This window comes from Haemorhous mexicanus, chromosome 6 (genome assembly GCF_027477595.1).
Source record: "Haemorhous mexicanus isolate bHaeMex1 chromosome 6, bHaeMex1.pri, whole genome shotgun sequence".
Taxonomy (NCBI): domain Eukaryota; kingdom Metazoa; phylum Chordata; class Aves; order Passeriformes; family Fringillidae; genus Haemorhous; species Haemorhous mexicanus.
Genome location: NC_082346.1, coordinates 22,101,590 through 22,128,806, shown reverse-complemented (window position 1 = coordinate 22,128,806; position 27,217 = coordinate 22,101,590). Strand labels below are relative to the sequence as shown.

General features: G+C 44.2%; 1 protein-coding gene across 3 annotated transcripts in view; it reads right to left on the bottom strand.

Annotated features, from left to right (window-relative positions):
• Window positions 1-8,848: 8,848 nt before the first annotated feature.
• The window catches only part of PRR5L (proline rich 5 like), a 41,285-nt gene continuing 22,916 nt past the window's right edge, over window positions 8,849-27,217 (bottom strand). For all 3 annotated transcript variants that reach the window (XM_059849255.1, XM_059849256.1, XM_059849257.1), the window contains exons 5-9: window positions 23,590-23,647; window positions 20,566-20,657; window positions 17,117-17,257; window positions 15,322-15,448; window positions 8,849-11,722 (exon numbers count right to left, since the gene is read on the bottom strand). In XM_059849255.1, coding sequence (XP_059705238.1) covers window positions 11,391-11,722; window positions 15,322-15,448; window positions 17,117-17,257; window positions 20,566-20,657; window positions 23,590-23,647 — 750 coding nt within the window. In that variant the 3' untranslated portion in view covers window positions 8,849-11,390. The remainder of the gene's footprint in view (window positions 11,723-15,321; window positions 15,449-17,116; window positions 17,258-20,565; window positions 20,658-23,589; window positions 23,648-27,217) is intronic.

The window sequence follows — 27,217 nt, the reverse complement described above, 5'->3', positions numbered from 1 at the left end:
TGCTGCATGTTGCATCTTTTTCATATGGAGGGCTCTTCAAAAATACTGACTGATACAAGACTGCTCTGGTAGTGTCTCTGTCTTGTGGGTTTCAGAGCTGGGTGGTATATAGCATCAAGAAGGCAAAGAATATATTTCAAGATAAAAACCTGACATTTATAAGGAGTGGTGATAGTTTTATTAATTACTAGAAGATACAGTTCATGTAATAAATAATAAACTAAGTCTTCTCATAATCATCCTGTAATTTGGGATGCAACTCTCAAAAAAGCTGCACACTATCACTTCTCTGGCCACATCTGCTTGCTTGTTTTATTTGTCATAAAAGCAACTGTGGGCTGAAACTTGGTTGCAGGAGACTGAGATCAGAAACTAGAGGGAATTCCTCTGTCAGTAAGAGAGGTATAGACTTAATTGCAATCTCTGATTTATCTCAGTCTGGATCTGTTTTTAATAGCATGTGCAGGAAGGGATATTCAAAATCTTAAGATTCTTCTGAGTAACGTTAGTGGTATTGCAGTAATGTGCTGTTAATGTCAAGTTAATTATGACTTTGTCTTTCATCCAGGTTGGTCTTAATAGCTTCCATGACTAATGGATAGGAAGGCTTGCTCAGACATTGGGTATCTGTGGTGTTAATCCATTTTTAGTGTTCCATATTTTAAGTGCACTAAAATCTTCTTTTGATGAGATACAGTAATAATGACCTTTTTTTTTTAAGCAGGAAAAGCTGGCATTTGCAGCTGCCCCAGGAATAGAAAGTCCATGTGTTAGAAGCAGAAGAGCAGCAATATAGGAGCATGTTTTCACCTGTGTAAGTACAAATGTACATGTACCTGTACATTTCTGAAAAAAAAAGGCTGAACTAGATATGGACTGGGATACTCTGGGGATTTTCCTGAACAAATACCAGTTCATTGCAGTGACTTCATAGGAAGAATGTGTTTGTTTTAGCTGAAATCCTTAACTAGTGCCAAGCCAGTTGCTTTGCCACCTTCCTCATCCCCAAAAAGCAGGAGCCCAACACTCCAGCTGTTCTGGCAAGAAAGAGAAACTCCCTGTGCCATTCCCTACTACATTGTGCTCAACTTCAGCTCTTCTGTGCTGTCTCTCATTTAGGAACTGTGACTTATTTAGCCTGTTCCAAGACAGCAGTTACATTAGTCAACAAAACTTCCTGAATTAGCCCTGAAAAAGGTCAAGTGTGGTATTGGCATATGCATCAAATACAAGGCAATACAAGGGGAGGTTAATGGACTAAAAATGATGCAGAGGGAATCTAAGGCCTGTCTGGATGAAATGAGTAAGAGGGCTGATGAATTCTGCCTGTTACTCATCTTGGATTAAAAAAAAAAAAAAAAAAAAAAAAAAAAACCCGAAAAATTTTATACCACTGAAATAGGAAATTTTGATGCTAGCACAAAAACTTACCAAAGGAAACATTTCCCTGGCACTGCTCTCACCCTCATCATTTACCACCACTGAGCCTTTGTCTTTTCCATCTGGAAGGGAGAGTTTGACCAACTGGACTGAGTCAACCCTTGTGCCATCACCACCCTCACAGGACCTGACAGTCTTAGACCTTGAAGTACCAAATGTAAGGAGCTGTGGCCTTCAGGTCTTATTCCTTTGCTGCTTTTAAGTTCTTACAATTAAACCTAACCACCTTGATATATAAATCTCTGAGCACACAGGCAGATACATGCTTAAGTTATTTTAAGCTTGTCAGGGCTCAGAATGGGTGACGAGTTCATGGTAGTTCTGCAGTCCTTTCCAGTTTGCAACAGCATTAAAAAAGCCAACCCCCAGCCACAACTGTCCTTGTTTCTCCTGTTCCCTCTTTCTTTCATTTCCTCTTGTCTGCACAGAAGCAGAAAGATTCTGAAGTCCCTCCTCACCCTTGTTTTATGGACCTGTTGCCACCACTTCTCAGCACTTCTAACAGACTGCAATTCTTTCTGTTTCAAAAACAACACCCCGTAAAAAATGATGTACCTTGCTAGTGCATGCTGAATGCAGAGCAAATAAAGACTGAGCTACAGCATAGTGAAAATAACTTTCTGCTCAAATGCTGGGGTCCTGCTTCCCTGTCTGCTCTTCTGGTGATCATGTTCATGTTCTTCAAACATGTTTGCTCCACTGAAACAACCACTTGCATTTCACAGCTCTGAGAGCTGCATTTTGGCTGGGGGTTTTCCTCTTCCATGGAATAGGAAACTTCATGAAAGTGTGTGCAAGGAGGAGATTGTGCAATAAGAAAATTTCTTTATTAGTGACAGTCCCAGCCTCAACTAATGAGCCTTCTTTTCCTTTTGCTGTGAACTCTAAGTGATCTCTGAGGCCAGGGAGCCGGAGTGTTCCTGAGTTCAGTGATTTCACACTGCTCCTTTGTTGCCTCCCGGAGCTGGCTGCTCTGCCACACCAGGGGATGATTATTGCAGCCAGTCACCTGCTGATGAAGCCAGGGAAAAGGACCCATGGTCCTGAAGATTCCAGCTGAGAGTTTCTCACTGAGGTACCAGCAGGTTTGTCTTGACTTGTCCAGACTTGAGACGTGTTGTTGGCCTGGGGCAGAATGGATTCACAGGCCATGGCTTTTGTCCAGAGAACTTACCCACTCTACAGTGAAGGGAACAAGGCATAAACAGAGCAGTGTTTTAGCAGTTTGGTAATGACATTTTGGAAAAAAATTGCCTCCTCCATTCTCTTAGCTGATTAGGGAAAGGAGAGATAGCTTCCTAAAAGCCCTATAATAAACTGTCCAAAAATGTGAGTTTTCAGTTTCTTAGTCCTCTAGTCCTCTCAGACAGAACCTGATTTCCACAAAAGTCAGCTGATAATTGACAGACTGGAGGGAAAAAAAAAAAAAGAAAAAGGCAACAACACAAACCTTTCTTTGTCTCGCCCAACATACAGAGTCCTGCCTCCTGCTACAGACCAGTATTAGTAACTTGCTGGTTTTCCCTTCTCTGTTCAGCAGCAGCTGCTCCTCTCTGCGTGCTCGCACAGCAGGTGTCAGGTGAAGGTGTGAAGTCCAGGAGTTAAATCCTACAATAGTATGTTTGAGTTTGCACTTGTATTTCTATTCTGATATTTCTGCCTGCATGGACTTGTTTCTCCCCAAGATTTAACTTTGTTTCTGTTGCTGCCTTTAATAAAGGAATAGTTTCAGCCAAGTATGACCTTGGCCTTTGCTAACAGAGTGTTAAGGAGCACGAGTATTGCCAGGGAAAAGTGACACATACAAGTGTTCCTAGTTTCAGTATCACGCCCAGGTGTGATAAAATTCACAGTGTGGAGTTTAGACTTGCCTAAGCAAGTGCCTCCAGTGTGATTCACCTTCTAGAAACAACTCCCTGAGCTTGAGTTTCTTCATGCAAGAGTCCTCTACATGGACATGTGCCTGTACTCATCCTTCTAGATAAAATGCAGGGACTGAATATTTTAAATTCATCTCGGTGATCTGTACAGTGTGTGCTTTTGGATCTTCTGGGAATGGAAGGGATTTAGAGTTGATATGGGTAGAAATATAATTATCCTGGAATATAATTATTCTGAAAGGTAAGTCAGCAGTGTTGGGAAAAGGGAGGTCAGACCACCAAACCCCCAGGACAGCGATGAACAGCCACAGTGGATTTCTTGGTTTCTTGGCTGCTTTCAAACAGCAGTGGAAACCAAGGTGTGAATGCAAAGGAGCCACATTTTAACCTCTGCCTATTTCTGGTTCCTGTCTATTCTCAGTCCAGTTTTAACAGTCTGAGATAAATAAAGTAATTATAAAGATAACAAACTTAATACAAAAATAAAAAAGATATTATATACATAAAGAGACATGTTTTAAATTATTAAATGTAGTAGTATATTGATGTGCTGTATTAAATATATACAAATGTATACTACAAATAGATCAAGTATAATAAATAATAATGTGTCTATACAAAGATAAGAAAAATAAATTCCAACAAAACCTGCCCCAGTCCAGTCCAACTGTCCCCAGGTTTTTGAGCCAGAACTGTGCATCCAACACCATCACATGTCCTTACCAAATGAGAGAGGCTTACTCACCCTTTTACCCTTTCTCCCATGGAATTGTACGTACTCATAGTTCCTTTGAGCTGCATCTCTAATCCTCTGTTCAGTTTTGGACTCCTCACTGCAAAAAAGACTTTCAGGGCTTGGCCCATGGGTTCTGCTCTCCTCCTCCTCCCAACCCCACATTTTCTGCAGTAACACCAGGTACAACCCCAGCCAGAGGCTCCACAGCACTGAGTGCACACAGCAGGGACAGAGGTGAGGAGTGCCACTGTCCCAGGCAGAGCCTGGGGAAGGGAGGCCAGGCTTGGAGGGTAAGCGACACGGACAAAATTTTCCTCTAAGACTCTCAAAAGCCCATTGGAGACTTCCCCAACATGGGCAATCCCAAACAAGCAGTGTAGGAAGAACACATCTCCAAAGTAAATAGTCACTCCCTCAAAGGCCTGGTTCTGCTCCCCTGGTCTCTCCACAGACCCCACAAACAGCAGTGTCTGCTGCTGAACAGACCCTCACTCTCTATTTCATATAGAGCAGAGTCTTTATAAGCACTGCCAAGCCAGAGGAGGAGTGGAGAGAGGCTGCTGCTGCCCTCTGAAGGCATCACCAGCGCTGTGAGTCAATCAACTAACCACCACAGTTAATCAGGAAAAAAAGAAAAAGAGATGAGAGAGGTCCAGATCTCGAACAATTTTCTCTCCACATTGCAAACCCCAATCAAAGGAGGACAGCTATGTTGATGCAGACAAACAGTGGATTAGATTAAGCATTGGGTAAGGCCAAAGAAATAAGCTTTTGAAAATGGGCTTTTTTTGTTTGCCTGACAAGCGTGAGTGTCTTGTTCACACCAATTCATACATTTCAATTAGCTAGGAGGAGGCTCATGACAAATGCTCTCAAGTCTCATTTACTGCAGCATTTACTTTGATTTCAAAGAGCAGGACTTTTTTAACAACTACAGGACACTTTGACAGGGGAATGGCTAGATGGTAGCAAATCATTTTCCCTGAAGTTGCTAAGGAAACTTTCCTGTCTGACCCTTCAGGAGTCACTCTGGCAGTCACACTCCCACCACTCCAGACTGTCACTGCTGGGAACAAAGCCCTTCACAGTGGGTGGCTCCAGTAACCCCATGGGTGCTCCTCTTGGCTTGCTGCACACCCCACACTCAGTCAGAGAACAGGTTTCCTTACCAACTCAGTTCTGGGTTTCCCACAGCTCAGGGGGTGGGAGTGTGACTGCCAAAGCAGCTCCTGGATGGTTGGACAGGAAAGGTTCCTTAACACACTGCTGTTGAGGATGAGCCACTGCACTTAATCAGGACTGTGGGTCCAGCAGGCAGCATCTCTCCAGTCTGCTGCAGGGCTTTCAGGGAAGAGAGGTGTTGAACATTTAGGAGCCAGAAGAGAGACTGATGACATTCAGTGAGACAGGCTGAATGGAGGAGCTCAGAACTCCATCTGCACTACCAAACACAGCCCTGCTCAGCATGTAATCACCATCCATTGCTGTCTTCTGAATAAAGCAACAGGATGGAGGAAAATCACAAGAAATCCTCTGCATTCACTCAAACTTCTAATGGACAGTGGCTCTGAATCTTTGAGATTCAAAGTTCCAAATGCATATCAGAACTTTTCTCCCATTCCCACACAAAAAATATTAGAACAGAGGGGGTTTTTTTGTAGATGTGGTGCATATACCATTTAAGAGGCACTTTTCACACATACTGTCAGTTCTCTCCTGCAGAACAGCTTCTCCACCCTCTCATCTCTTATATCCAACCACACAGCAAATACTCAATCCATCAGCCTGAGATGTGCCAGAAGAAAGACAGGTTTAGCACTTGCCATAGTGAAGCCATGAGATAGACACAGGGGACAAGGGTGACCAAGTCTCTACTCTAACCACCATTGATATGTTAATCAATAAGCCTTTTGTATGAAGAGGATTAAAAACCCCCAGTGAAAGAGAGGGCTGGCTTACCAGTGATGGGTGTAAATCAGTTTCAGAGGCCTGCAGGGCAGGTGATTTGTGGCACAGTCTGTGGTTTCTTACTGACATTTAGTATAAATAAATTCTGTCACTTTCTAGGTAGTCCTGTTGCAGAACCGACTTGAAGACTGAGCATCTTGTAACTAGTCTGTCTTTGAGAAGCCCAAGCAATTCTAACAGAACTCACTCTTTCAAGTTAAAAAAAAAATAAAGAAAATTTTAAAAAATTTAAAAGTAAAAAAAAAAAAAACCAAAACCAGCTCAACAACCACAGAAAAGTCCTGTGTGTGAGCCGATGCAGCTGTCTTCATAAATTTCAAGGTCAGAAAGAATGATTCTCTGACTCCAGTCTGTTTTCCAATGTAACAGAGGTTGTTAACTGCAGTCTATAATAATTATGCCACAACTAGCTCTTGGCATAAGTGGGAATTAGCTTTAAAGCCAAATGAGAGACACTTCAAACAGCAACTTCCTTAATACTCTTGGAATTCACAGCTACTGAAAATCTGCTCTGTGCTATGGCAGGAGTTTAGGGTAGGTGGGACCCTTCAAGCCATTGTCTTTTTGTTTAAGGAGTTTGCTTTCCTTTTGCTCATTGCAAAATCTGGTGATCAAATGATAATTAAGCCTCTACCTTCTGTTATATCAATTATTCAGGTGGAGATTAATCTAGTCAGCTATTTCCTTTACCTGCATATACCTGTTCTTTACTGCTCTCTCCCATACAGGTCAGTCTCCTACACACAAGCCCATTTTTGTGGCCCCAAGAGTGTGTTGGCCATGCACAGCAAGCAACTGTTGATAAATAATGACAATTTTCAGTTCATTCACTTATGCACTGGATTTTGTCACTTCTTTTCATCACTTGGTTTAGAGAAATGCACACAAACTACTCCAGCATCTGAGCTGCCACTCCTTGTGGACTTAGGACAGCTTTCACAAGATCTGAAGAAGTGCTTGGGGCAGGATTAGCCCCCTGGAAGGGATGAACTTACACATAGGAGAGATGTAAACTGGCACAACAATGATACAGCACTTGCTCTCCCAGGTGGAAATAACTAACAAGGGTACTCCAGATAACTTCAGATGCAAGTAGTGAATAAAAGGCAGCCAGTTCTCAGGTGGCACATGGCAGTTATTTTACAGCACGCCATTTTGAGCACCACATTGATGAGAATGAGCTGTACCTTTGCTGGAAAGTTGCTTTAAAAGCTGCTACCTCTGTTTTAAAGCTTTTGTTTATGTAGCTGAATGCTTGGTGCCCTTACCTGGAGCTGTTGGGGTACCAGGGGGAAGAGAACACCCTCTCCAAATGTCCCATTTAACCTATTTTTGTCCTGCCAGATCCACCTTCCATATCTGAAATATGAATAGGATGACTAATTACCTCCTCTTTTCTCAGGGAAATACCAAATACCCTGCCCTTCACACTTTTAATTAACAGGAAAATTTGCAGTGACTTTCCTACAGAGAATGTTGACCGTGGGCTGAATTTCCAGCTCAGGTACCCCTGGGAAACTCCCTGGGCACTGTGGGGAATCTGTGCCAGGGTGGGTCTTGCTTCCTCACCTGCTTTCCTGAGTGGGAAGTGGTGCTGGCTCTGTGCAGACCTGTCCCAAGTGGGGAAGGGGCAGCCAGGGAACCCAGCCAGCCCTGCCTCTTTCAGGAGCTCAGACACCCATTTGGTGGCTTTATCTAACACACAACTTTCCTGCAGGGTGAGGGAGGTGCACTCTGCCAGGCCCAGGAGTCCTGCTGCTGGCATGGGGAAGGAGCCAGGCTGGGAAGGAACAGGGAACCCAGCTAGGAAGGTTTCCTACACTGAGACTACAGCAATATTAAGAAGTTTGCATCACTAAGCACACCATAAATACCACAATTTTTCTCTCATTAGACCTGCAGTTTCTCCTCTCTGGTGGGACACAGGCTGCCTCTAAGAGCCAAATATTTCCCATCTGCTGACTCTGTAGCAAGTGTCAAAAGGCCTTCCAGGATGAACCCATTGCCATTTGGACCTAAAAAGAAAAGGCAACCCAAACCCTGCAGTGTCCACCCTGCGGCCATCAGTGCCAGCAGCAAGATACACTGCAAGTTTTCTGATTGAAAAAAAAAACAGAAAAAAACCACACCAAGTTGCTGTCCACATGGCTAGGACCAGAAGCAGCTCTACTTTCTGGCACTAAAAACATGTGCTAGGCTATGGGGAATATCAGGAAAAAGGCCAGTGGTACAAAGAACAGCCTCATCAATAAGTTTATGACATAATTGCTTGGACACAGAATAAATCACTTACCTTAAGAAGGAGACAGAGCAAAAAGGGAAGACAGATTCAGTGTGATGAGAAGTGACTCAGTCTAGGTCATTATCGAAGTACAAGGTAACAGACTTCAGGAGGTGGTGAGGGAAATTCCTTCTTCCCATTCTGACAGCTCCTCCAGGAGGTTTTCTCAAGTTAGTGACCACGAGGGTAGAAAAGACCCACCCTGTGGCCCTGTCACAGCCATGTGACATGGTCAGCAACACAGTGCAACCCCAAGCCAGTGCCCTGTATCCAAAATGCAAGTGTTTGTCATGCTGCAGCTCTGGCATGGGGACGGAGTCTTTGCTTCCAGAGGACTGGAAGCTTCCTCAGCAGAGAGCATCTGCTCAGCACTGCTCCTCAGAGCTGTTCCCAGGGCCCTCCCAGGCCAGCCTCACACTGCCACCATGGCACAGCTTTCCAGCCACCTTCAGGTTCACCCAGCCTGTAAAAGAAAAGCACTTGCAGAGGCTTGTGCAGTCTCACGTGGCTGTAAATGTGGTGGTCATGACCATACACTCGGTGTGGTTTACAGAACAGGTTGTGTTTACTTCAGTTCACAAAGTAAATCCACCAGCTTTAATTCTCCATAAAAACAAAACAATGGGGCAAGTGCATGATTCAGAGGGCTTGGTGCAAATTTTTGCAAAGTAACAGATACAAAACCAAAATAATTAAAATCATACATATGTGTAAAACAAAAAAAAAAATTCAAGTTAAAACCAGGACTAATTTCTATTAGCCCTAGAGATGATCCAAGAATATGTCAGGAAATAAATACATTGTTCTAGTTTTCACCATAAAAGAGGGTGCTGCTCTCTAATTTGAAATGCTTTGGGTATTTACAGAAGGCAAATGGGCTACAGGAGAAACAGAAAGAAGAAAAGCATTCATAAGAGTGAACTGAAATGCTGCAGGGTGACTCCACTTCCCCACACACCTCGGTGTGACTAAGAGTAGAATAAGTCACAGCAAGGGCTGAAGAAATTACCTGTGAGCAGGACATCATCACCTGCCCCACGCTGGAGGGACTGTGCCAAGGTGAGACCAGCACGGTGTGGCTGCCACCACAGAGATTCTAAAGCTCCACCACAATCCATGGCTGCCCTGGGGCAGGTGGCAGTAAGTTGGCCTGGTCAGTCCAATTTATGAACAGGAGAGCAATTTATCCTACAATCCACCTGAAGGGAATGCTGCTTCAAGGCACATCTTCCTGGCCCTGCCAGACTGTGGGTGCTCTGAGGAAGAAGAGGCAGCCAGCACCACTGAACCTCTTCTCCTGACATGGGAAGCACAGCTGGTGATATAATCACTCAGCCTTTCCCCAAAGGCCAAGAGCTCCAGTGGCAGGAGGGATAAGGAGCTTCTTCCACATATCTGTCTCAACATTGCAAAGCACAACAGAAAAAGCAACACCCTTACTTATCAAGGCAGCATGCCTTGTGCTCATAGCTGGTATTTCTGATGCTTTGTTGCCAAATAATAACCAGCTCTCCTTTTGCTGCATGTGCTACTAATGCCAAATCCTGGCAGGTCAGAGCTGTGCTCCAGTGCAGACAGTGGAGCAGATCTTTACTGCCCAACAGAAGCAGGGAAAATTCTGCAGTTAATGTCATAGCATGCAAAATAACATCCCAAAGGCTCATCCTAACCTTCTGTTTCCTTATCAAGACACGCTCATTTACCAAGTATCACTTGCTGTAGATTCAAGTGGTAGTTGAGTTGTGTCCATATTTTCAATGGGATTTGACATTTAAGGCAGCACTGCAGTTCACCTCTAAGCCTATAACAACACTTGCAAATCTGCTTAGCAAGACAACAGCAGAGGATCCCAGGGACAGCTCAAACAGATTGGCTCTGTCCCCACAGAAGCAGCACTGGAGTACCAAGTGATGCTACAAAGCAGGCACTGCAGACTGCAGTGCCTGACACAGACACCTGCAAACAGGACCCACTCCCAATCTTCACAATAAAAATAAAACCAAAGACTGCAAAGAGCTCTCACTTTATCTTAAAAGCAACACTGCACTGAGTCAGATACCACTGGAGGTCAGGAGCACTTCATGAATACACTGAGCCAGGACTCCTTTCCACACCCCGCTGATAATCCTTGGTCTCATGAAATTCACAAGTGCTAAAAGTACCAGGGTAGGCTCAGGATGAAATACTGATCATCACCTCCTGATCTGGAGTCACAATGGCCCAGTGCTGAGAAGCACTTTACATCTCCTGCCCATCTGATTTTCTCTTTCATCATAGTCCTATCTCCACTGACATTTTGAGAGCAAATGGATGCCAAATGCCAGGATGCTCGGTACATTTTGCACCCAATTTACACACCCCAGCCATCCTCTGCACCCAATTTATACCAGAACCCCCAAGATATGGCTGGGACTAAATAAAGTACATATGAAATACTCAGACTCCACCTATACTCGGTTCTCTTCCGGCCTAGGAAAAAAGTAAGTCTGATCAATTCTGATTTGGACTTTTCATCCATGCCCATGGGAAGCAAAATGAAGGATCTCTTCCTCCCACAAGCCACCTCAGCAGATCTTTCTGCAGGATGCAAATGGCTTCATCCCTGAGTTCAACTTTGAAAGAGAAATTAAGTGCTCAGCATTCACCATGAAGCACCAGAAGCAGGGAAAACACTCAGCACAGAGGCCTCCACTGCAGGGACAAAGAACAAAGAAGCACAAAGAAGGAAACATGGGTAAAAGCAGAAAGAACTCAATTTGTATCATACCAAAGAAAAAAGAAGGAAACCTGACACAAAAAGTTTATACTAATAGAGAAAGCTTACAGAAGGCAGACTGTGCTGTTCAACAGCAAAACCTGTGCAGCCCTCAGTGGTCACTTGGGAGCAGCCTGGTACCTCCATCAACAATGATCCCAGACTGGTAAAAGGACCTCTCTAGATACCATTCTCAGCCACATGAACCCTCGAGCCCATTTCAACGACATGAGCAAAATTCCTATTCTTCTCTTTTTTCCCCAGCAGGGATGCCACACCACTTTGTCCAGCTTAGTGCACACAGTTCTCCACTGCTCAGGCAGCCTCCTCCTAGCTGACAGAGGTGCAGTTCAGCTCGGCAGGGTCCTGCCTGCCGGCTGCAGGCGCGGCTCCCTCGGGGCCGTCGGCGATGCTGGGCTCGCTGGAGCACTGCCTGTGGCCGAAGCAGCCGGGCTGCAGCAGCAGGCACTGCTCAGCAGTGTCCGACTCCTCCGCCACCATGCCCGTGTGCATCATGGAGGCCATGGCCAGCAGCTGCAGATCCGAGTGAGCGTTGGCCACCGTGTGCCGACGGATGCTCCCGCATTTCTCCAGGTAAGCCTCGCCCTCCTGCTCCGTCAGCGGGGTCAGGGCCTTAGGGCAGGTTCTGGAGTACCTTCTCTCTGGAAGGGAAAGAGGAAGCGGGAATGGTCAATGGCACGCAAACGGAGCGCTGCCCATGCTGCTGGGCTGGCCTCGGGGAACAGAGAGAATTCAGCGTGCAGCTACAGAATGCCCTACTTCATTGCCACTGGAAAACAGTCAGGAGATCACTAGTTCAGGCTGCTAGGTGGTGGGAAAGGAGATCTGCCTCTGCCCCAGAGAGGAGAGGCTTCTCATCCTGCTGCAGGGGCTGCTGCCTGCGAGAGCAGTGAGCCAGAATGTCACCAGTGCAGCCAAGGGACTCTCTTTAGCATCCTCAGAGTCTTCTCTTTTATCAAGGGCTGAAGACCAAGTAGGTAGTCTCACATGCAGGTTCACTAAAATAAGTGACACTAAAGTGGCACAAGTCTCCAAAAAAACCATTCAGTGGGGATTTGAATTGCCATCCCTGTCTCTGAAAAACTTCTCTCAGGAAATGCCATTAGCTGTTGTCAATGTGAAATTCTGATGCTTACATTGCATTGTGTCTACATCTGCCTAGGAACAGGCCATTCTGTTGGCATTATCCCACCATATTTTTTAAAGATCATGCCAGCAAAAGGACATTTCATCTACTTTGCAACATATCTGGTTTGGAGGCTGAACACAGAAAACACCTAAGAGTGCTCAGGAACAGTCCACAGCAGCCTGGGGAAAAGGGGCACTGGGGAAAGGCAGTATTTGTGCTGAGGAGAAAGGCAGCGACACAGAAAGGGTGGGTGTGGGCTGTACAATCTGCTCAGCAAAAACCATTAAAGAGGAAAAATGCCAGGTCTGAAGCACAGACCCAAGCACAGTACCACAAAGCACATGTCAGTTCTGACACTGAAAGCCTGAAGGAAGGCTGGGCTCAGAGCTTTGCCTTGGCTCTAATCCCACCCCAGCAGGTTGAATCAGACACTGTGACTGTTCACCTGCTGGCTTCCACCTCCCTGCAATCTTCCATGTGGCTTTGGACACCTCCTGTGGGTCTATCCCTGTAGCAGCTGATGGAGCCACTCCCTATGTGTCTCTCTGTTTCTCACAAGCTTCACTGAAGTGCAGGGTCTCATTTCATAAAGTCAGAAGCCTTTAAACCATGTAAAAGGCTTCCAACCAAGACGACAGAAGATAAGAGTAACAAAATGCAAAGCAAAGCACTCATCACTGAAGGTGATAAGAGTTTTGGAAGCTTGTATCAGGAAGAAAAGCAGAAAACAAACTATTTGTAGCAGGGAGGAACAGGTGTGCAGCCTTCACCCTGTTACTGTCAGTAATACATCAATTCAAATGGTTTGTTCACACTTAAGAGTATGCAAAAATAATTTCTGAGGCTGGTTACAGCAAATACACTCTTTAAGTTTCATCTGCAGCTCAAGCCACAGCAAACTGTAATGTTAAAGGGCATTAGGATATGACTCTTTTGAGAAAAAGATTAGGTGAAATTAGTCCAAACTCTGAACATGCATTTATTGCTTTACTCTTCCCCCTTTACTTTCTTGGCCACAAAAGACAGTCTCTTAAGGGAGTTGTTCTGCATAGCTTAACTAGAAATTTTATTTTTATTTTGGTGCCTTATGACCAGGAAGATAAACTGGGAGAAGTTTTTCTGGGACTTTTTTGTAAGCAACCTCAGATCAGCAATGATCTGTAGCTGTTTTATCTTCTCTCCTATCCCCAATACAAGCCCTGTTTCTTAGCCAGCTGGATCCCTTTAGCATACCCCAACCTTACCATGCAGGTTATGGCTAATTTAGACAGGCAAAGCAAAAGGGTGCTAACAGACCAGGTGGAAATGCTGCCATCTACAATTCCCCTCTGTCCCTTTCACACCTCTCTGCTCTAAATCAGCTTAAGATACAGCAGCGTTGCAGGCTGAAGCCTTATGTGTCCTCACAGCTGGGAGCAGACACCTTCAGTCCCATTTCCCAACACTCATTTACCCTGAAGGCTCCAGTCCAGAGGGCAGTCTGGCCTCCAGAGCAGCTGTGTAGAATGCAAGCACACCCAAAGCCCAGCAGCACCCCTCCAAAAGCTACTTTGGGAAACCTACTGGGCTTCAGAATCATTACAGGCTGCCCAGTGACAGAAGAAACTAGTTCTGAGAAAGCAAAATGGTGACTGAAAGAGGGAGAGGGAAGAGAAAGAAGTCTGATTACAAGTGAAAGTTAAAGAAGAGAAGCCACCTCCTTAGCAGCACTGTGAAAATACCAGGGTTAGTTGTAGAAAAGTGCAGTTTTGCAGTCCCTGTCTTGCACTGCAAACACAAATTCCTTCTTTCCTCATGCTCAGCACAGGGTGGAGCAAGGGTAAAAGGCCACCTTGGAAATATACGCAAATAAATGACAGCTAAAATCCAAGTAAGTTCAATTATTTTAAGGTATATAAACTTTACAAGGTCAGCTTTCTTTTTTTTTTTTTTTTTTTTTTTTTTTAATGGCACAAATGCCTCATTCAGCTGGCAGAAATCCAGGATGGCTAGAAACTTCAGCACAGGTCAGGCAGCTACCTTTCAAACCATCCCAGCAGCATGCAGTTGTCCATAAAAAGCAAAGCAATCAAATTTGTCAAAGTCCAACTTTTATAGGGGATTTTGGTCTAGATTGAGCCCTAGGATCAGATCTGCAAATCCATGCTGAACTGCACAACCGTGTTCACTTGCACAGAAGATATCTGATTGCCCAGCAACCACAAGAACAAAAATCCTGAGCTGCAGTTTTCCTAAAGCAATGCCATGGGTTTATTACAGGCACAGATTGTCTGAGTCCCAATAATTTCTTCTACCACAAGACCATCTTTGCCCATGTGCTGCTAAGTGTAGTACAAGGCTGGTTGTGGGTCTCCAGCTTGCTACAATTTTGCAATGAAGCAAAGGCTAAAGCTAGTAAAAACAGAGGGAGCCTAGACCTTTCTTCACTTGTTCTATTTAAATCTTCTTGACTATCAAATCAGTAACACTCTGCCCATCAGCTAGCCAATCTCTTCTGGCTGGCCACATGTGTAAGCAGAGCTCCTGCATCATGTGAAAAAGTTTCCCAGAATAATCACGCTCTTCCTTAAGTGAGGTGCTCATTCTCTCACCTAGACATGTTTATCCATACTTTAAACACAGAATTTTAATTTGGGTTTATTTTTTAAACAGAATCCTTGGATGGAAGACTTTATGCAAAATCCCTGTCATGCCTCAGAATTAATATGAAACAGTTCTGCTGTTTGCAAAAGCTGATTGATGCAGCAGCTGAAGCAGGCTAGCAAGCAGGCAGCAAAGGACCAGGTACAGTCTCTCACTGTGGTGAAAGCAGTGCACCAAGCATGGACAGAGGGGTTTTAAAATCCAGTCCATGTCCAGAGAGAGGGGAGACTTTGTGGGGGTCTGTGTGCAGTGATGGGGTACTAATAGGTCACTGAGTCAATGACAACAAAAGGCCTGTCACAAAAACTTGTATCCAGAAACATTAATCAGGGCCTTTTCAAGGCTGTTTTAGCCTTTGTTTTCTGTCTTTCATGGAGTCATTCACTGTTTCCTTTTCCAGCACAAATGCCTCCCATTACCCCACCCCTGTAGCCCAATAATAGCTTCAGTACAATGTGCATGTCTTACCAAGCAAGCAGGTGCTACCAGAGGAGCTGTGATCCTCACACAAGCCTAAGAATGGCGAGACCACCTGCCTGACCAGTTCTTCCAGCCGTAGGTATCCCTCAGTGGGGCCAGTAGGCTCATGGACACTCTGAAAATCCAACACAAAAAGTCAAATTACCTTTAAAAGATTCTGGAATAAAGCCTGGGGTCTGTCAATTCTCTGTGTACTGGAATACCCCAACTGTGCCATATGCCAGCTGTAAAGCTTTTGGAGGTGATGGAGTTTGGGTGCCTTTCAGGTCAATCTCCTTGCTGAAGTTACAGCCACGCCCTTTGGCCATTGAGCAGACAGTTCTTTTGTGAGCCAGTGACAGGAAGGTACGAGGGCTGCTCACACCAAGGATGTGCACAGTGTGCTACAGCAGTGTCAATAATTATGCTGGGGTGGTTCTACCAGCAAACACCTCTTTGTAGAAAAGCCTTAGCACGCCTTGGGCAAAGCGCTGCTCTTTCCCGAGGCAGGACGGCAGGCAAAGCACCCTCTGTGGTTCAGCTTACAGCTGTGAAGATGGTAGATAACACCAACCAATTTAACAGCAATTTCAGAAACCGTTCAGACTTAACTTCCTGCAAAGCCTCAATAAGCTTTTTTCCCTCAAATGTGTTGCTTTGAGATACTTTGCTCTCAAGATTCTTGTATTAAAAAACATTCAGGGAAATTGAGGTAGCACTTTAGTATCACCTGCTGTTCCAATCTGGGTCACTGGAACATCAGAACAGTGAGAGTTCATACAGAACTACCAGCTTAGCCACTTTGTAATTTTGGTTGTGCTTCATAAAGTTTAATTCTCGGACACCCATTACGTTGGAAAAGAAATAAAAGCCACTAGGCTATGTGGTATGTTGGAGGGAAGGGATGCCACCCAGAAGGACTTGGAAAGGCTCGAGATATGGGCCTGTGCAAAGGCCCATATCTCATGATAATCAACAAGGTCAAAGGAAAGGTCCTGCACATGGCTCAGAGGAAGGCTGGGTGGAGCTCTGAACAGCCTGGTCTAGTGGAAGGTGTCCCTGCCCATGGCAGGGAGGTTGGAACTAGATGATCTTTAGGATCCCCTCCAACCCAAACCATTCCATGATTTTGTCAACTCTAACATGTAAGATTTTTCAGGATTGTCAGGCTGGGCAATATAAGAAAAAAAAAAAAAACTGGCTGTATTTGGCAAGCTTGGAAAGTATTCTGTTGAGACCTGGATAAAGAGGATAGTTACCACAGATGCTCTAGATCTCTTGGCAGAGGCCTCTGAAAGATGACCTCTCATTTTGCCTGCTGCCAAAAGGTATTTCTCCTCAAATGGGCACTACTCAGCATCCCAGCCAGCCACGGTGCTGGTGTCAAGCAGCCAGAGCCACAATCCATTCAAATTCCATTATCTGCTGTGCTGGGCACTTGCCCTGTCCTTGCAAAGCTGAGAAATCAGGAAAATTAGGGAACAAAGAGGCATTCAGACAAGCTAGAAGATGAAAATTTGTGTGAAAAAAAGAGTCCTGACAGTGTTCCTAGATGGGCAGGAGAGGTACCAAAAAAAATACAAAAACCCATCTCTTTCAAGGCAACATCTTTACCTGTTTCTAGGAAAGCTCAGGGCATCCAAATTCAGCTCTCATTTTAACACTGACCACTCCCAAATAAGCCTATATCACACCCCCTTCATCACACCCTCTACTCTCCCCACTTTTCCTCCAGTGTTTGTATGATTTCAACAAGGTCAAGATACCCAAGTGAGTCAGATGAAGAAGAGCAGAGGTTCCCCACCTGCAGAATTAACAGCATCTGGACAATGGAAGCTGGAACCTTTGTCTGGACCAGGGGAAGGATTTCTTCCAACTTTACTTTTAGCAAGACCAAGTCTCTGAAGCCAAGAAGAGCAATCTGACGGATAGTCAACTCCTGACCCTAAAAAACAAAGGCAAAATCCAAGTGTGGGTAAAGGGATGCGTGAGCATCATACCAGCACATGGGCACACAGACAGGAGGGTTTATTCTGCCCATTGCTGCTGTGGCAGAACACCCCCAGTCATTCATGTTGAGGATTCATGATTCTCTTTAATTTCTTCCCTCTCAGTCTCACAAATTGTGAAGTGGGCATCGCCTCATCTGTGGCACCACTGAGTTTGGAGTGAAGCCAGAAATGGGCCTGTACTTCACCAAATGACTATGTATGTATTCATAAAAACCACTTGCCATCCAATTTGTTCACAAAAAAGGCTCAGGCTGGATGTAGCTTGTGCTTCTGGCTCTTGGAGTTGGAAAAGCAGAGAAGGTTTGGTAGGGAACAAAGTTGTTTCAGAATATTTCTTAACTAAACCTACCTCTGACCTATACTCTACTCTCTTTTTGCTCAACATTTGCATTTGCTGATATGACAAAAATCTGCAAGTTAATTACAGATTTTAAGATTTAGGCTGAAGCAAAGCTAGCAGGACTGCTAGAACCAAACACAATTTTAAAAAGCAACAGTTTGGATATCCTCTGCAAGGCATTCCTATTTTACATTAACAACACAAGGGAGCAGGCTTAACAGATGATATAATATTTCTCAGCATTTTTAAACACAGTCTAACTCCATTTGGGATTCCAGTGTCACCACCTTCACCTCTGCTAGGTTTAATATCTGCGTGACTTTCTCTTGCCCCACTGCAACTCAGTAGCCGAAATTTTTCTCCCAGCTCTGCCCAGCACTTTCCAGCCTGAAAAGTTTGCTTTGTTCTTCTCAGTATGTTAATCTCTGTCCCATGGTCTGCTTGGGAATAATTTTATGATCTCCCTAACACACATAACATAACATAGCAAATATTTAGCACTCATAACATAGCAAATATTTAGCTAGAAGAAATTAACAGCATCTAATCATTAATTCATAACAGGTTGCAGGCCATAATTAACAGCATTATCAATATGTAAATATGAATTAAAACCAATAGTATGGAGGGGAGCTTGGCCATAAAAAAAAAACCAGTTTGCTGTTTTAAACCATCACTGTGTAGGGAAAAAATGTGCAGGAAAGACCAGTACCTATCTTGAAACTATATCTCAGCAGCTGCAAACTTTTTATTTCTATTATGCAGTTTGGTCCCATTAACTTCATACCCCATTTCAAAATGCAAATATGTTTCTGTGCCAAGCAAAACAAGATTTGCTATTCTTTTTTCCACACCAATAGTCACATCAACAGCTGCAACTATACGAAAGTCAGTGAGTGACCTGTTTACATAGTTTCCCTCTGTACAGCAATTTAACCAGCTTGGCTGCTTAAAGGTCATATTTCTGCAAGAGCTACGAGCCCTGGGGTTAAACTTAGCTGAGATAGGAGGTTGGTGTGAGTTACTACCTTTGGTAACATACACTCACACATGTGGCTGACTCAGTTTCATTCTGAATGGGTAATTGCTGAGATCACAGAAGAGCACAACTAAATAATCCTTCAGGTATTTGCAGGAAAGGATAGGGAATCAAGAACAAATTGACTTTCCCATCTACCAGAGCAGTGTACAAAGAACTGCAGCGTGATGGAAGGCACTCGCTGGATGAGCTCTCCTCACATGTTGTGACACACCACATAAGTGGTTACATACACTTCCCTATTTCTAGGAACAGCCCAGTCTTGTTATTAGGACACTGGCCTGGCATAAGAGCAATGTATATTTCTTGCTGCACCAGCAACTCTCTCTGTGGTAGCCTAGAGCAGCTCACTCTGAGTTAAATTCTTGGATGTATTTAGGCAGCTTAATCCATACATTAGTGTAGTACTCAGATGTCTACAAAGCTTTAAATACCCTGTCTGTTTACCTTTCAGTTCCTCATCCAGAAAGTGGTAATACTTCCTAAACTTTACAGCTTTGCTGATACATTTTGAGTGACTCAGATATTGTGACAAGACAAATACAGCAAAAAAATTATACTTTCAAAGAATCTCAACATCCCATAGTCATCCTTTCACCACTAAGTTAATTCCAAAAGCTTTACCCACAATGTGGTAACTTCTGTCCCACTTCTCATCACAGACATTTAATAGCAGGGCAGTAAATTTTCCTGGTAAGTGGCAGAACTATTAGCATCAGTGAGTATGACACAGGCAGCTCAACTGTTTCCACAGTACACAGGTAGCTGCAGTGCAGACAAACCCCTGCTTAAACAGGTCACTCCCTCACTGGGAGTTGGCTGCAAAAGGAGAGAAAGGGAGGGTATTATAGTTGCACAGTGTTACCTGTCAAACACCTACCTTCAAGCATCTGCAGCAAGGAAAGAACAAAAATAAACACAGTAGAAAGGTTAGTGTCAGTCTTTGCAGAAGTCCTTTCTCTTTTAGGAAATGCCAGCTTTAACAGGATTAGAGGAAAAGGGCAAGCTTTGAGCTTTACCTGCTGCCTTTCAAACAATACAAGGGGAAAATAATTTTAAAAGGCTCTGGAAATAACACCTTCCAGAAGAGGCAAAAGTCATGAGGAGGAGGCTAGCATTTCCAAGAACATCATTCTCCACATGAGGTAGATTTTTCTTTTTCTCCGATGGCAGAAAAGTCAAAATAGGCCGGGAAGGTAATTAGGCTGCTCATATAGAAACTCTGAGTTAAAATACATTAAAAAATGATACAGCTCAGCACTTCTGATGGGATACTCAGCCTAAAAAATACCCAGCATAAAAAGGTTTTACATAAAGTGTTCATTCTTCCTCTACCCGTAGACTTACAGGTCTGCTTATTGAAGCTTCAAAAACCCAACTGAGGATTTCCCAAAGGCACAAATGGGATATAAGCCCTTCAAAAGTCATCAGGGTGAGTTAAACACATTTTCTCCTGATCTAGTCTTCAGATTCATACCTCTAAGACAAGCTGTCAGTATTGTCATCTGCACCAACAGTCACAGCTATTTAAAAGAGAAGGAATGATAAATACAAATAGCCCAGAGCTTCAGTCTAGACAAGGCACAGTCCAACAGTTTCAGTGTGCAAGTTTGGCTAAGCACAGAAAGCAGACAACTGGGAATGAATTCAGCCCAAAACACTGTGCTTGTCCAGTAGATTTTAGCTGTCCTTCTTACAGTTAATACTTGAATAAACTCTACTTCCTCCAAGACTTAGTTTAAAGGTTTTGACATGTATTTAGCCACTGGCCAAACAGTGCTGCTGGCAGAGAAGTTACCACTTGCCATCAGCAGGCATTGCAGTTACATTGCTTCACCTGACTGAACTGTAATGAGAATTACCTGGACTGGGTAGAATATTGCCTGGAGTGTAGGAAGAGTCTCTGTAAAATAGTGATCCCAGATTTCAGACAGGACATCAATGCGATCCTCACCTATGAAAACAGAGATTGGAGCAAGAGCTTTAGTGACAGGGACACTAAAAGCAAGTTGGATTTTCCAAGTACTTTCTAATTCCCCAGGCAAGAGACTTCATTTCTGCAGTTTCTGCCCAAAACCGGACATCATCCAGCTAAGCTTCCCCTTAACCAACAGAGACACAAGGCTGTGACCACTGTTTGCTCTCTGCTAAACATGAGACCAATGCCAACAAGAGTAAAGCCCCTCTTGAACCAGAGGCTTTAACTCCACAGCACAGGATTGGGCAATTGCACAGCTCAGTTACCATGCTCAGCTAGCACAGGAGAGATCACACAAAACCAGCTGAATCTGAGAACCAGCAGGTCACAGCCAACATCAGCTGATCATCCAACATCGTCCTGCAACTGAGTCAGGGAGAGCATTTAGAAGTGCTGAGCCCCCTCCAGCATCCACTCAGTACCAAGCAGCAGACAGGTACCTGTCAGGAATCCCAACAAAGGCACTGATGACAAATGAGGCACTCGTGAAGGTTCCCAAATGAAATCCAATTGTGGCTTTCCCATATATGATTCTAATTCAAACAAACATCCCCAAGTGTAACTGGGTCCTTAAAACCAAGGCAGACTAAGCTATGAATCTTGGGATTCCCATAACAGGAATACAATTGTGATCAAATTATGCTCAAAGGTTTGACTTACAGAGCTGGGCACTCCTCAGCATCTGGGCCCAAAGCCTCTAAGATTTTTAGCTTAAGGTTTGCAATGTCTATTTCAAGTTTTAGAGTGATCGCTGGAAATCTCAGGTGCAAATAGATTCAGGGTTAAACCCACAAGTTTCTGACAAAAGGATTTTCCAGGATACCTCCCACAAAGCCTCAGCTGGAGCTCAGAAGCAGTTTGGACTCAAGGAGCAGTAATGGCAGATGGTCACTCAAGACAGGTTTGAAGGTTCATCCTCAAGGTCACTAGACGCCCTACATGAGGAACTGGAATCCATGTAAAATTGCAGCTCAAAGGAGCCTTATCACTCTGTACTGAAATGCTTTCCTCATCTGCAGACTTCCACGCAGACTTTCACTCTGCTTGCCCAAGGGTTGTGCTGCTTAGGACACAGCTAGAGAGAAGAGAGCCAGCAGGACTAGATCCTGCAGACATCTCCCTTTGAGCAGAGAGCCAGCCCACTAGCAACCTCAGAAAATTTCAAAGAGATGCTTCACTATGTCAGGTATGACTATGGCTTCAAAACTGGAACTGCAGGCAGACAAGAAACTACCCCAAAACCCCCACAACAGCCACCCAGTACCACAACAGCCAAGTGCAAGCAAAAAAGACACCAGGAAACAGATTAATTGAATGTTTAAATTTTTCCCTCCTCTGCCTCCCTCCCAGGACTACAATGCTTTGCTGTCTGGAGACACAATGAAATGTCAGAGATCACTTCTCCTTCTGAAGGGGAAGCAGGAATGGTTTGTTTCTTCAAGAAATCATAAATCCTGCAGGCATTTAAAGAGATTCTGACAGACTGTATAAAGAAAAATCACGTTAAAGAGGGTGTGATTGAAAAATAGACATAGATGAAACGTTGCCATGCCCTGCAGCCACTCTGTCTGGGTACAGGGGCAGTATAAGTTTTCCAGGAAGACAGAACTAACCAAGAAGCATGTACAAGAAATCCTCATTGCTGTGACCACAAGACCTGCAACAAGCCCACACATTATAAAAGAAAGGTGCCCATGAGTCATCTCCTACAGTGATGCCAGCCTGCACAGCCAAGTGGCTCCAAGTGTCACTTCAAGCTAGGGACAGAAAAATGAGGCATAGAAGGTGTTTTGCTGTCTGCCTGTGAAACTTCATCTGACCCAAACTACCTGAGCATCTGCAAAGTACTCTTGGGCAGCTCTCAGCTTATTACAGACTCAATCTCAATTTTCATAATGCTAAAGCAGACCCTGGAATAGTTTTATATGAATACAGGAACCAAAGTCTCTGGTAAGCTGTGCAGTATTCATTCTGAAGAGCTGGCAGTGGCAAGGCAGGTACATCTTGGAAAATGCAGGAGTCTGCCTTTTTTCCTCCCTCACAGGGCCAATGCTGAAGAAGCACATCCCAAGCAGGAGGCTGGCAACCCCTTAACTCCTTTGGGGCCCAAATCCTACAGCCTGCCAGCTGGGTGAGGTCACTTGGTGAAGACTGGTGCAGAGGAATCCAGACCCAGCAACGACGTGAGATTATAAACATCTATTGGCATTTAATGACCCACATACAACACACTGGTGATTAGCAAGAGATCTTCCCTGCAGGCTAGAAAACTGGGTCAAACCAAACAGCAGCTTGGTTTTGAATAAAGATATGCTGGCTTTGCTTGAGCAAACAGCTACTAAATGTGAGCAGCTCCCCAGACGTCCAGCACTGAGTGGCCACACCACACTTGCCTTGGCCCGGAGGCTCTGCAGCAGTAGTTTGAACACAGCTCCATGTGGGATCAACTTCTTTCCTGAAGGATTTCATTCTCACCCAAAAGACTGTTCTTTTCTTTAAATTTACACAAAGCTTGATAGCTCAGCTCTCAAAGGCATGACAGAGAAACCAAAGTTATGCTTACATCAAGCTGCAAATCACGTTGAGAAACGAAAGGCAGAAGGCAGCTCCAAGCAGTTTTACAACAGGATCCATGTCCAGAGCAGAACTGCCATGAGCCCAGGTTCAGCTGCCACATGAGACCCACCTTGCTGCTTTTGTGGTGCAGGTATGGCTGGTGGCAGCATCGTGGCTCTGGGGCCATTCCAACAGCCTGCCCTCTCTCCAGCCTCACAGGGCTCCCGAGGGGCTGTGACACCCCAGGACAGCAGCAGACAGGGCTGTATGCTTTCCAGACATGCAAATCATCTCATCTGACCAAACATCAAAGCACAACTCCCTTCCAAAACAGGTTTCCTACAATCCTTACCTTCACACAGCTTGACCTTCTCCTCCATAAACAGCAAGCCTTTCGCAAGGAGCTGGTTCTGCCAAGAGCAAAGAGAGACATGCATTTGCCTTTTATTTATATAATGAACATGGAAGAATGCATTTTTGTCAGATGCTATCCACTTTGCATGCATTAATCTTAATTAAGATCAGTCATGTTGCAGTGCCTCCTTCCAGCACTGGTCTCAGTGTGAGTGCCAGACATTCCTTAACCCCTTCTTGTTCAGCCAGACATGAGAATGCAATGGACACAGCAGTTGAAACATCTCCCAGAAATGGGAAGGGTCACAGGGAGAGAGTCAAGAAAATCAAATAGTTCTTACCATAATGGTGCACCCACATATGCTACAATTCAATTACAAGATGGAGGTGATCAAAGAGTCAAATACTACAAAAATGTCCCACTCTCTTCTTTTTGCAATTGCTCATTGCTTGTCTAATTGCACAGCAGGCCAAGCTCAGCTCCCTAACATCTACTTCTCTATTCCTGCCTATTGTCTTTCCATAGGCCATTCTTTTTGTGTTGAGAAGTTGGATCATATCAGTGTGCAGTGTCAAGCTGCAGAACTGACAGGACCTGGTCTTTCTAGATAAACTTAATTCTCACGGACCAGACAGATCAAGATATCAATAAGCCTGTTTGCAGTTCAGGACATCCAAATACCTGATTAGCTTTTTGTTCCCACTTCCCCAAACACAAGAATGGTGCAAAACCAACACCTATCTTTTTGTTCTCCTGACAGCACCAGGTGAATCAGTTGTTCTGAAAAGCTGTGAGAATGCCAGAGAAAGGCACTGCAATCCCACATAACACACTATTACTGCATCCTAGAAAAGGTACAGAGATCACACTGACAGAGAATATTGACCTCCTGCCTCTCTGAAAGGATTCAGTATCAGGGTAGCCCACAACAGTCAGAGATGACTCCCCCACTGTTCAGTTTCTGTTTTTAATGGGAACCAGGTCAAGGCTGCACTTTTGAACCTTCCATCAGCCAAGGAGCAAGGCACATCTCTGTCCATTCCCAGGGGACACTGCTGTTACCTCAGTGCCTGGACACCACCACGGCCTCCTGATGAGCTGCCATGGTGCATCCTGCTCTGCACTGCAAACCTGCCCCTTTGAGCCACACACCAGCCTGGCTCAGCCCTGACACAGAGACAGGCATCTGTGGAAGCATCCCAAGCCAAGAGAGCAGCACATCTCTGCATCCTCCCTTCAACAAGAAGCTATCACAAAGCTGGGTAGAAAAAGGAGGAGACATTGCTCTGTGACATTCTCAGGCTAAGAGATACTTTTCACTTGGGCAATGACAACAGGAATTAGCAAACTGGATAAAGATGGTCACACAACGAAAAAAAACCAACAACATTTTCAAATGTTAGCAATGAGTGGAAGGTGACTGTTTTATGAAGATCCTCTAGCAGAAATATGGGCTTTGGAGGAAAAAACCTCAAGGAAAAAACAAGAGTGTGAAAAAGGAGGGAGAAAGACATCTGTAATGAAGAAAATCATAAAGGGGAAAAAAGTGAAACCCAATTAACACTATAAATATTTTTCTGCTTGAACAACAGATAATATTGGAGTGATATGGCACGTTAATCCTTCCAAATGCTTTCAGTTCATTAAAAAAAGTACTTAATTTCTTTATTTCTCAACCTGTAGCTCAAGGCAATTACTGTAGGGGAAGTTTACAGCTGGTCTTTAATACTGTTCTACTTTGGAATATAAAGGGGGGTGTGTGTGTGTGTGTGTATATATATATATTTATATATACACACACACATATGAGGATGTGATACTTATTTTCTTGTGTTTCACTCAAGAAATAAGAGAACATTAGATTTACATATGTTTCCCACTCTGGATACAATTTTCCAGATACTTTGCCTAATATCAATATTATTGATATTTTTTACTTCCAGGGATTTTTTTTTCTTTTGCAGCTATGAGAGCAACCAAAGAACACATTTGTACATGCTAATGGACAGTACAGCTGTATCTATTGCAAAACAGATATATTAATCATTACTCTGTGGTAACAAATTTATTATGCTCCTATGAATGTATTATAGCAATTCCATGTGCTAAAGAGATTGCAAAATGTCACTCTAAAGGTTTCCTTAAAAAAGAGATTAGGGCTATATAGTTACTGTAGTTACTGCAGACTTTTCACTTATCCTCTCAGATTTTTTGCTTTTCCTGTCAAAGAGACTTTAAAAAGAACTAAGTAAAATCAACCACACTTCATTTCCCTTCCCCCATCCTAATATTATCTGGAAATGTTACTTCTCCATCTTTTCTGCAAGAAGTCACAGGCTTAGGAATTGATTCAATCCGAACATTAATCCCTCAGAGCAAGCCGGACAAGGAAATTGTCATTAACAAACCCTACAGGCTCTGCTGACAAATCAATACAAGCTGCAGTGGAGGTCTGTTTCAGACCTTGTCTGGATTACAACTCTCATTTTGCTGCTGCATACCTGCTTGCCAGAATCACAGAGCTAAGAGGAAAAACAAATCTTCTATTTAAAGCAAGACCAGATAAAGACTCCTACCGAGTAAGCTGGAAAGGTACATTTATTTGAAAAAGTTCAGCTGCCACCTTCCACCACTGCAGTTACAGCTGAACAGGGATGGAAGCTTGGGGGAGCAGGGATTCCCTTCCCTCCCCAAATGAGATTTTCCTGGTCCCCCAGGGTATTGTCCTCACCTTGCTGTTGGGATACCATGGGATGCTATAAAGCTTATTGTGGGAGGTGCAAACCTGCCTTTACTCTTTGCTGCTCTGCTGTGCAGAGAAACAAAGTCCCAACTTCAAACCATGTACGTGCAGTTGAGAAATCTGGAGATGTTTTGCAGCAGATAGAAGTGACCTTGTGAAATCTCACAGGCTGACCCCTTTTCTCAGAGCAGAAAACCAAAATAGCTGACTCAGATACACCAGTAAGAAGGGCAGCTAAAAGAAAGCTCTTAAGTAAATTTTAAAATGCCCTAAGTTTTTAAAGACAGGATTCAAAGTGAAAATAATCACTTTTCATTTGTTCCTCAGTAAAGAGCCTCTCACAACATGTCTGTGTTTGCTACTCTTTAAAGCAACTGATATTCAAACCATTGCGAATAAAAAACATTTTGAAGGCAATCAGAGCCCACCTTATAAAACAACCTCACTTTCCTGATAATTCCTTCCCTTTTTTTCTAGCACAGATATTTTCCTCCTTCCCTTCCCTGTTAGAGAAATTGAGGCAAATTTCTCCATCCGTGCCCAATGGAGTAATACCAGTCCCACCACCCTCCCAGGAGGTGAAAGCTGTCCCAGGCACAGCTTGGGGCTCCTCTCTCAAGCCAGCAGTGCCTGCAGTGCCCAGCACCTTCCCCCTCCCTCCCTCCCACTGCAGGAGCTGGGCATTCCCAGTGGGAGCACACCCCCAGCACACCCTGGGCAGGATGGTGCCCATCCAACTGTGCCTGAGGCAAATCAGATGCTGCCTGTCAGAAGCACTCAGTCAGCAGCATGGGTGTGGTGCCAGCCCCCAGACAGAGCCGACAGGAAGGATTTTGGGGTGACAGCCATGCCACCAGCACAGCTTGCTCTGCTCTGAGTGCT